Source organism: Podarcis tiliguerta (assembly GCF_965153285.1).
Source record: "Podarcis tiliguerta genome assembly, chromosome: 3".
Taxonomy (NCBI): Eukaryota; Metazoa; Chordata; class Lepidosauria; order Squamata; family Lacertidae; genus Podarcis; species Podarcis tiliguerta.
Window position 1 is genome coordinate 111,872,814 of NC_139536.1, and position 10,823 is coordinate 111,883,636.

The following is a 10,823-nucleotide window of genomic DNA, read 5'->3' on the forward strand; positions in this document are numbered from 1 at the left end:
GAATTATTGTAGGGTAGCTTATCGGGTGCATTGTGTCCTATTAAGAAGAGATGTAAATTAGCCATCTAATGCAGTCATAGCCCAAATACAGTAAACAGACTATGGCTAGTTTCTAATTTGACGGGTATCCATGGTGGAGGTGAGTTTCCATGTCAACACACATCTCACTGGTCCAACATATGCTACCGAACACTGCTAGGATAAAAGTACTGTTGTGGGATCACTGCATAGAATTATCAAATTGGGACATGCACATTGAAACACTGAGGTGTTAGGCAAGTTGGCTATAGCAAAACGTTTGCTTGACATCTTTATTACATATGCTCATCAGACAAGATGTCTGCTGGAGAACAGAGTTACACTCTTTCCTACACCCATGTTGGAGTGAAGAGTTGCCACAGGCTTTTTTCTTCAGTCCCACTGTTTCTGTATACGAGTCATTGTGCAGAAAATCCAGTTAGCTTCAAATCCAGCATTGTCCGTCTTAAAACCTTTCTGCTGCTCTGCTGGCCACTGCTCTAATATTGCCATAAACCTTTGATGGAGGACTTCCTGTAGAAGAAAGCAAAGTATTAGTACTGCTGATAATGAAATTCAGCACTTAAAATGAAAATATGATTGATACCAATATTGATCTTACTAGACAATCCTAAGACATAAGATGAACATGCACACAAAAGTCATGCTGCTAAGGAATAGGAAAAATGATTAAAAATAGATAAAACCATGAGTACTAATATATTCAAAAGAAGCAGCTTTTAAACAAGTATTTAGAGATGTGTAGCCCTGTAGATTGTAGTACAAAAGCTGCTTCTAAACCTAATTTCCTTCTGTATGGATACTAATAGTTATACCTAGCTCTTACTACCATTCCAGATTATTAAAGTCATAAGTAATTATTTCTGCTCAGAAATGAAATGTCTCGGCCATCAATAGAAGCAAAGCCAGTTAAAAGTCCTAGCCCAAAGCAGGGCTCTTTAAATCCAGATTTCCTTTTGTTAAAAGAGGCTTACCTAAGATGAGGTTGCAGATTGCTGTTCGTGCCATTTTAATATTCTGGAAAGACCCTAAAATATGAACTTTCCTGTAATGAAAATAAGAAGTTTTAGTTTACATGTGGAATGTACAGTATTTAGGAATATTTGACTAGTACTTGAAGAAAAAAATATTTTTAGTGACCCCAAAGGACCAAACAGTCTCACATTGGTAGAATCGGCACCTGACTGAACTGTGCCTCCATAAGGAGAGATTTCAGTCATCTATCAAGATAATCAGCCCTTTCCAAATCCTAAGCATTAAAAGTAGCCATGGCATCGTATTGTCCTCATCTACTTCATTTCAGATCCACTTTGCTGCGCTGCATGATAACAACCACACCATCTACCGTAGCACACCGAGGGGGGCGGCAGCGGCGGCTGAAGAATCCATCTTAATTGGGGCTAATCCATTCTTATACAGCACTTAGTGCTGTATAATACAGCTGTTTCCTGAGGAATAATTGCCGCAAGAAAACATACACAGCTATTTGAAATTGTTGAGAAAATATACCTAGAGGTTTCGTCAGCTGCCTAGAAAATGAAGTAGCCAGATAGCATCTTACTGCCTATTCAAGGTTCCCTACAATCACTTTTAAAAAGTCTTGTCCAGAGAGAACGTTGTACAGAAAGTACACCAATTCACCAATTCATATTCATACCACAAGAAAATGTTATAGGCTACTGGATTATACTTACGAGTCTGCAAGAACTATTCGTGTTCTGGTCACATTTTCAATAGTGAATTTTGTCTTTCCACCTTTCCCAGCAATTCTTCCTATTGCTCTAGAAAGATGATCTCCTTTTAATGGCTTGACTAAAGAGAAAAGGTCAATGTTACTTCATCGTACAAATTTTTCCAACCGAGTCCTAAATAAGTTTGTTCTGGGCTCAATGAATGATATGGGTTAATGCGATGTTGCACAACTAATGCTCAGTAGATGTGAACCGAGTTAATCTCTTGAATAGGAGATCACTGAGAACCAGGAGAATGAAATACTTTTAAATGTTTATTCCAAAACAAATAATCAAATTGAAGCAAGCTATTTTGAATTAATAACAGAACTGTTAACTGTTAAAACTAAGGCTGCAAGCTTTAACAGGAAGATCAGACAACTAAAGTTAAGGACACATGGGCTCTGCAATCATTTTATGTGTTGTTATAAGAGTGAAGGAAAATGATATTTAAAACAGCCTTTCATTGTAATAGTGAGCAGTAGCGTTTGTTACTTAAGTGTAAGTGCTTACACATCCCTCAGTCACTGAAAAATGCACCTATACTGAGGTTTTGAAAACATAAGACTCACCATCTGTTACTTCAAAGGATTCCAGAAAAAGGTCATCTAATCTGATGAGAGCAAGTGCATCCTGGAAGAGAGTTGTGGAATTTGAAACTTTGTATAAGAAACAAAAAAATACTTCTCAAAAAAACAGTAATCTTACAGGGCAGGCACAGGACCTAATTAGGGATAGTATGAAAATTAGAACAAAAATAGAACTGACTGGCAGCAGCTTCTGAATTTTCCTTTGTAGCATGGCTAAAATGGGTCACCTGACGTGGGTGACATTCAGTGATTGACAGTCCTGTGAAAATGGCTCATAGGGGGTTGAAGAACCCAGGATATAAAGGGCAAGGCAATGTCACAACAGCAGGTGTGATGAGGACTTCTTCCTTTGCTCCCCCAATCTGTCCTACGGGGTTCCTCTGTAGCCTTCTTAGACTTTACCGACTGGTGGGGTCTGCGTTGCTCCCGGACGGGAGGAAGGAAGTCAAATGACACTGAGGTTGATTCAGAGAAAGTTTATTCTGCTCTCCGGATAGCAGAAGGCACTTGTGTGGCCAGCCCACAGCAAGTCCAAAGAAATGAGAAATTTCATGCAGTATATATATCCTCCAGGCACCCTCTCCCTCCTTCCCAGGAATCCAAGCACATCAGCTTATACACGTAAGTTGACATCCATGACCATAAACAGTTGTTCCTATTCCGGCACTCTTGACCATAAAAGGTTGTTCCTGTTCCTATACTCTTATCTTGGGGCAGGAGGTCACCAACTCCTGGCGCCGTTCCCGGGTCTCTTGTCAGACTTGACAAGGTCTGTGTGTCTTTGTGGTCAGGATGTAAGATAAGACCCAGACATGCCATCCCTGCTCTACTCGGAACTGGCAAGGCCGCTCATTGCCGTCACGGACTGATAAGGGAGAGGGCTTTGAGCACTTGTTTATACAGCTGGGTTTTCTGTTTATACATTGACTCAAGAGCTCAAGTTAATGCATTTTAGAAATGCTCCCTTGGAGAAGGAAAAATGTGGAGTTTGGGTCCCGTTTCAGACTGACTGCACAGAAACCCATTCCTTCACCCCAACCCTTAAACAGATTGTTTTGGGGGGTTGGTGGGCATGGAGAATGCAGGAGGAAGAAGGGATGTCTCACTACCCAAAGCCCACTGCATGGGGGACACCACAGTTGGCTATCATTTGTAGCTTTTAAAAATACAAGTTCCACAACAGGAGGATTAAGGCATATTAGCAAATATTCAGGAAAACTTTCCAAAATCAGTATTAACCTGGTACTTTTGCTCCTATTTTTCAACCATCACCTTTACATCTTTGTTTTAAAAACCTGGAAACATCCACTCTGGCAAAACATATTCCCCTTTTGAATACAAAGCACCCCAAAGAAAATAGCTTTAATAAATTCTAAAACAGAAATTATACATGAAAGTCAAGCATGCAAATCTCAGTGCAGGGATGCCTGGAACATCAAAGTCAATTTCTTCATTTGGATAACAGATTGTTAAATCTCCATTGTTCAAAAGACAAAAGAAATCCTTTACCCTATGCATGCCAGAGAATCTGTTTAAAAACAAGTAACTCACCTCAACTTGAAATCCAAGTAGAAAAGCTTTCACAAAATCAACTGCTTTTGTCAAAGCACCTACGTCTTTTGTTTCTTTACAAGTCTAGAAGAGAAAATAAGTTGTTAAGGTTTGGGCAATGGAGCGCTGGGAGATTTAGTATACAATAATAATAATAATAATAATAATTTATTATTTGTACCCCGCCCATCTGGCTGGGTTTCCCAGCAACTCTGGGCGGCTTCCAACCAAATATTAAAATACAGTAATATATCAAACATTAAAAGCTTCCCTAAACAGGGCTGCCTTCAGATGTTTTTTAAAAGTTTGGTAGTAGTTGTTCTCTTTGACATCTGGTGGGAGGGCGTTCCACAGGGCGGGCGCCACTACCGAGAAGGCCCTCTGCCTGGTTCCCTGTAACTTGGCCTCTCGCAGTGAGGGAACCGCCAGAAGGCCCTCGGCGCTGGACCTCAGTGTCCGGGCAGAACGATGGGGGTGGAGACGCTCCTTCAGATATACTGGACCGAGGCCGTTTAGGGCTTTAAAGGTCAGCACCAACACTTTGAATTGTGCTTGGAAACGTACTGGGAGCCAATGTAGGTATTTCAAGACTCGTGTTATATGGTCTTGGCGGCCGCTCCCAGTCACCAGTCTAGCTGCCGCATTCTGGATTAGTTGTAGTTTCCGGGTCACCTTCAAAGGTAGCCCCACGTAGAAGCTGCTCTTCTCTATGTCATTCAACTTAAAAACCAAGCTCTGTGCTTCCATTAACACAAAGGCAACTACCTGTTCCTTCCTCCTACAGAAGCATATGCTGACAACTCCCAATACTAGGTCCTCCTATTTTACAAAGCACCAGATGACATGACATGGGAAGAGGCTGCTTGATTGCAGGCAGTTCTCATCCCAGGGCCAAAGACCTCATACATTAACTAGCACCTCCCTCTCTGCTACCATCAATTCTGCTCAACACATTCTGGGCAGCAAAGGGCATGCTGAATTTGGGACAGCCAATTGTCTGCTTGTGACTAAATTTGCCCCTTAACTCATAGTTTAATTAGAGTGGACATGGGATTAGTTCAGCGGTCAGGTTTTCAAGTCTTTCCTATTTATCAATTATTCCTCCTGGCAGGAGGAGACACAGGTGAAAGTAGAGGGGTAGCCACAAATGAGCATTGTGCCCCTGTACACTCTTTGGTCACGATGGCTTACCATTATACATTCTAGGAAAACACATCCTACGGCTCACCTTTATCTCTACATTCCTTGTTTTTAAATTAAACCTAATTTGAAGCTGTAAGTGTTCTACGATAGGCGTAAAAATTTTCATCCAGTTTTCTTTCAGAGGTGTGTATCTGTTTGGTGGTACAGAAATTTTCCTCACTTCACCTTTTCCACCCTATAATAAAAGACCAAACAAGAAAGAAAGAAAGAAAGAAAGAAAGAAAGAAAGAAAGAAAGAAATGTTGGTTTTAAGCATTTTTATTATATCAACTGTACACTTCCCTGAGAAAGCTTTTTTTTAATGCGGTATATAAATTCCTATGTGTACAAATAAATAAGATCCCTTTGCACCAGAATCTAAATTGCATGACAAGTAAAATTACTCTAAGTATTCAATTCAATGATTATCTTAATGTTTTGCTTTCAATAACCTTAGGAAAACTGTGGCTAGTAAGCCCAGTTGACTTATTTTTGCTAGAAACTTTTACTTTAAGTCTGAGAGGTTGTTGTTGTTGTTCAGAATTGGTAACCAAGTTTATACTGACCTAACAAGCAGTACAGAAACATATCAGGAAAATCATCCCATAACAGTATATTCTAGTGAAGACAGAACTTATTCAGAAGGATCAGAGTTAAGAAACTAGGCTGTATAGCAAAAGTTTAGAGTAAACATAGCTACCACTTCCCCTACCTCTAACCAAGATTCAGGTTTGGGGAATATTCACATACTGAATGTTGAATCCTTCCAAAATGACAATTTTCAACCATAATTTGTCTCCCTGCAACACCCATGAATTCAGAAATGGGGAGGCAGAATAACAGCAAAAACCTAGCCAAGAATTTAAGTTTTGATCATAACCCATTGAGTGACCTGCACTGGCCAAAGAAGGATTTGCATCAGAATGCTGTTGTAAATAAAAATATGCCCTTTTCCCTTATGGGTTATCCAAGAGCCCATATAGAGTCCTTACATAGGTTCCCTATTGGTAGGAGAAAATAACAGAGGCCAACCAGAGAATATTGAGAAGCAAAGCAGCTAGTAAGCTTGATCTTTATTGATTTGTTGCAACAGGGTACTCCCCTCACACGCAGGAGAGGAAGAGGACCCCCCAGAATTGCTGTGCCAGAGCTTATAAAGACTTTTGAAATTCCCATTCTCTAGATCAGGACCACCCCCAGAAACATTATGCATACATCACAGAAGGGGTGTAACCTAAGACCACCCCTCAGATCCCACCTACATCACAAATTTAAATGTTGTTTTTCTCCTTGTCACAGTTTATCTCCTGTCTGGCAAGTTACTTGATTGGATTGCCTGGGGTGCTTGGCCATTCTTTTGTGGTGTTAAAATACTTATTTCCTGGGCCAGGTCACACCTTATTCAAACAGACATATCTTGTGAGGAAAGAGACAATGGGGAGGCTTTTCCAGTTTAACCTTGCAGAGAAGGGTTTGGTCAGTTTAGGAATCAAAATGGTTCCAGGTTGGTCTTCCTGTGTTGATCTGTGTATGTGCAGTTATGAACATTACCATATATCTAATACCATAAAATTCCTATCACAATGCAGAACCAAACCAGTGTCAGAAACTAAGAAATATAAGTTAATCACCAGGTTACAGTTACCACAACATACTGTTTAGTCACCATTCCCCCCCACAATAAGGTTATTGTTGTTATTATTAATTTCATTTCTATTCTGCTTTATATTTTAAAGAGAGAAAAAATCAAAGTGGTTTACAACACATTAAAACATCAAATAAAACAATCAAGAATAAAATAAGGACAAGATGTCCAAAGATCAGCCAGCTGGCAGCAGTATCTCTTGATGCCGGGGCATGCGGGGGCATGTCTGAAGCAGAAAACACACCAGCCAGATGGAGATGTCCATTGCCAAAACTGGCGACAAGACATCTTCACTTGTTGGTAGCAAATGGACCCACACCAGTCGCAAAACGCAACTGGAGCCTGTGGAATTTCAAGCAATGAACCAAATCAAGGTGTAATCACAGTACCCCGTGTCAAGTAATTCACTGTGATACAAGTGCCCGTTACATCTCAAAACACAGACTCATAGAATTATAGAGTTGGGAGGTACCCAGGGGGCCATCTATTTTAATTATTGAATTAATTATTATTTATATACTGTCCTTTACCTGCATGTTGCAGGGCAGTGCACAGAATAAAATCAAAATATAAAACCACAAAATACATAATCAAAATAAAAGCAGCAACAACCTAATACGCTCCCCCATCAACCAAAGGCCTGGTTAAAAAGGAATGTTTTTGCCTGTTGCCTAAAGATGCGTAATGAAGGTGCCAGGCGAACGTCCCTGGAGAGAGCATTCCACAGATGCGGAGCCTGTTCTTGTGTTGCCACCCTCCACACCTGTATGACTCCTGGCACAAGGTGCGGTGGGAAAAACCGACTGTACTTCACTTGAAAATGATAGGTGCACCCAGGAATTGCAATACCCAAAGATTTCCCATAACATGATGTAAGATCTTCTCGTTTGATCATCGTGCAGAAAGTGCAGTGCAGTGACTAATGTTTCCAACTCTTCAAAAGATCCCATCAACGGTGTCTCTGAAAAATTTTACACATCACTTGGGAAGACAGGCAAAGTAATGCCAGTGTACTGGAAGAAGCAAAGATCACCTGTGTCGAAGCAATGATTCTTCAACATCAACTTTGTTGGACTGGTCATGTTGTGTGGATGCCTGATTGTCGTCCTCCAAAACAACTACTCTAACTTAAAAATGAACTGAAAGAGTGCTGGTGGTCAACAAAAAGGTTTAAAGACTCTCTCAAGGCAAATCTAAAAAAAAAGTAGTATAAACATCAACAATTGGGAAACACTGGCTTGTGAGTGCTCCAACTGGAGAACAGCCTTTACCAAAGGTGTCATGGGCTTTGAAGACACTCAAACTCAGGATGAAAGGGAGAAAGGTGCTAAGAGGAAGGCAAATTTGGCACACCCTCACCGTGATCAACTTCCGCCTGGAAAACTATGTCCCTGCCGACAAAGGTCCGTATAGTTAAAGCTATGGTTTTCCCAGTAGTGATGTATGGAATTGAGAGCTGGACCATAAAGATGGCTGATCGCCGAAGAATTGATGCTTTTGAATTATGGTGCTGGAGGAGACTCTTGAGAGTCCCATGGACTGCAAGAAGATCAAACCTCTCCATTCTGAAGGAAATCAGCCCTGAGGGCTCACTGGAAGGACAGGTCCTGAAGCTGAGGCTCCAAGACTTTGGTCACCTCATGAGAAGAGACAACTCCCTGGAAAAGACCCTGATGTTGGGAAAGATGGAGGGCACAAGGAGAAGGGGACGACAGAGGACGAGATGGTTGGACAGTGTTTTCGAAGCTACCAACATGAGTTTGACCAAACTGCGGGTGGCAGTGGAAGACAGGAGTGCCTGGCGTGCTCTGGTCCACGGGGTCACGAAGAGTCGGACACGACTAAACAACAACACTGTGGAAGGACATGTGGGTCCAGAATTGGCCTCCACAGTCACTTACGGACTCGCTGTTAAGACCGTGTTCATGGAAGACAATCTTACTCGGCTACGAGCGATTGCCAAAGAAGAAGAAGTAGAAGAATATGTGACTGGGGCAGGCATTGTGACCAAACAAACATGGCTGGTTTGTCTAACACATAACCCCTCCTCTCCCCAACCAGATATGCCCTGGTCCCTCCCCAAAAATTATCCAGAGTCTTGGGGGAAACCCCAGAACAAATTTAAGGCGAGAGGAGCAGAAGGAGGGGAGAGCATCCCATTTTGTTTGGGCTAGGGAGATGCTATCTGGCTACGTCATTTACGAGGCTGCTGACGAAACCTCTAGGCATATTTTCTCAACCAATATACAAAAGGACTAGGGAGGGCGGGGTTCGAATCCCCCCCCCCCCGGCCATGAAGCTCATTGGGTGACGTAAGGCCTGACCTACCTCACAGGGTGCTTGTGGGGATTTAACATGAGGAGGAAAACACAGCTCTATAAGCGGAGCAAGTAAATACGTCACAGAAATAAAAACGAAGCCGGAGGCGGGACGTGGCCCCTGAGCCGCCCCCGCAGGGCCTGGAGGGCCCGCCTGGCCGCACGAGCCTCTCCCCGACTCACCCCGAGAGCCTCCCCGCGGAGAGGGGGAAAATCCGGCCGCTTGAGGGGCGGAGGGCCCTCGGCCGTCTCCATGGCGCCTTCCTGGCGCTCGCACGCGCGCCGCTTCCGCTTGCGGACCCGCGTGAAGCCTTCGCCGGCAGCCTGCGCCTCCATGGCCGCGGGAGGCTCCGAGACCCCGCTCTCGCCGGCAGAGCCCTCCATGCCGAGTCCGCCGGGCACGCCGAAAGGAAGGGGCGGGGCCGGTAGTCTATGAAACGTCATCACGCCCGCGACGCCACTTCCGCCGCTCTAGTGTCCCCCTTTCGCGCTCTCTATCGTCTTGCGGCCTCCCCCCCCCCCTTGAACAGTAGTAGCAATAATTAACAACAACAACAGTAGAATCATGCATGTCAAAGAGACCATGAGGGTCATCTGGTCTAACCCCCTGCAATGCAGGAATCCGAAGTAGGGCTCAAAAACCCTGAGAGTCGCTACCAACTGAGCTATTAACCAGGCATAAGCAAACTTGGCCCTCCAGATGTTTGGGGACTACAACTCCCATCATCCCTGACCACTGGTCCTATTGGCTAGGGATGATGGGAGCTGTAGTCCCAAAACATCTGGAGGGCCGAGTTTGCCTATGCCCGCTATTAACTAACAACAACAAAAAGCAGTACTGTACATCCAATTTCTACGCTGATCTAAAAGGGGACGTATATACTGAATGGACACAGGTGGCGCTGTGGGTTAAACCACAGAGCCCAGGGCTTGCCGATCAGAAGGTCGGCAGTGTTGCTCGGTCCCTGCTCCTGCCAACCTAGCAGTTCGAAAGCACGTCAAAGTGCAAGTAGATAAATAGGTACCGCTCCGGCGGGAAGGTAAATAGTGTTTACCTGCTCTGGTTTGCCAGAAGCGGCTTAGTCATGCTGGCCACGACCCGGAAGCTGTACGCTGGATCCCTCGGCCAATAAAGCGAGATGAGTGCCGCAACCCCAGAGTCGGTCACGACTGGACCTAATGGTCAGGGGTCCCTTTACCTTTACCTATAACTGAATGAGGTAACTTAGGTGGATTTGTAGCTGGTTGACTGACTGAACCCAAAGAATGGTCAGTAATGGTGTGTCATAATCATGGGGGGGGGGGGGGAGTGACTATCTGATCCAGTTTGAAGATGACACTAAACTGGGAGAGGTATCTAACGCTGCAGAAGACAGAATCTGGATTCAAAATGAACTTTACAGATTAGAGAGCTGGGCTCAAACTAACAAAATTAATTGCAACAAATGTAAGGTTTTGTACTTAGGCTGGAAGAACGAGACACACAAATATCAACCAACCAGTTAATCTTTATTACAGTCCAGAGACCCGACAAAAGAAATATAAGATAGGGACACCTGGCTTAATAGTAGTACATGTGAAAAGTATATGGAGTTTTAGCAGACCACAAGTTCAACAGGAGTCAACAGTGTGATGCAGCAGCAAAAAAAGCTAATGCTATTCTAGGCTGCATCAACAGAAGCATAGTGTCCAAGGTCAAGGCAAGTAATAGTACCACACTATTCTGTCTTGGTTAGACCCCACCTGGAATACTGTGTCCAGTTCTGAG

At 43.5% G+C, this 10,823-nt stretch overlaps 1 protein-coding gene across 1 annotated transcript; it reads right to left on the reverse strand.

The window, feature by feature from the left end:
• Window positions 1-269: 269 nt before the first annotated feature.
• Window positions 270-9,519, reverse strand: PNO1 (partner of NOB1 homolog). Its single transcript, XM_083435478.1, has 7 exons — window positions 9,239-9,519; window positions 5,139-5,288; window positions 3,911-3,994; window positions 2,342-2,402; window positions 1,734-1,851; window positions 1,014-1,084; window positions 270-552 (listed from the first exon to the last, which is right to left on the reverse strand). The coding sequence occupies exons 1-7, from the start codon at window positions 9,497-9,499 to the stop codon at window positions 485-487; spliced, it is 813 nt and encodes a 270-aa protein (XP_083291604.1). The 5' UTR covers window positions 9,500-9,519; the 3' UTR covers window positions 270-484.
• Window positions 9,520-10,823: the final 1,304 nt, after the last annotated feature.

Excerpts from the sequence above, each read along its gene's own strand:
- PNO1 (XM_083435478.1), bottom strand. The coding sequence starts at position 9,499 with ATGACGTTTCATAGACTACCGGCCCCGCCCCTTCCTTTCGGCGTGCCC. Across the intron at positions 2,403-3,910 it reads TACTTGGATTTCAAGTTGAG|GATGCACTTGCTCTCATCAG; the intron begins GTGAGTTACTTG and ends ACTCTCTTCCAG. Across the intron at positions 553-1,013 it reads AATCTGCAACCTCATCTTAG|GAAGTCCTCCATCAAAGGTT; the intron begins GTAAGCCTCTTT and ends TTTCTTCTACAG.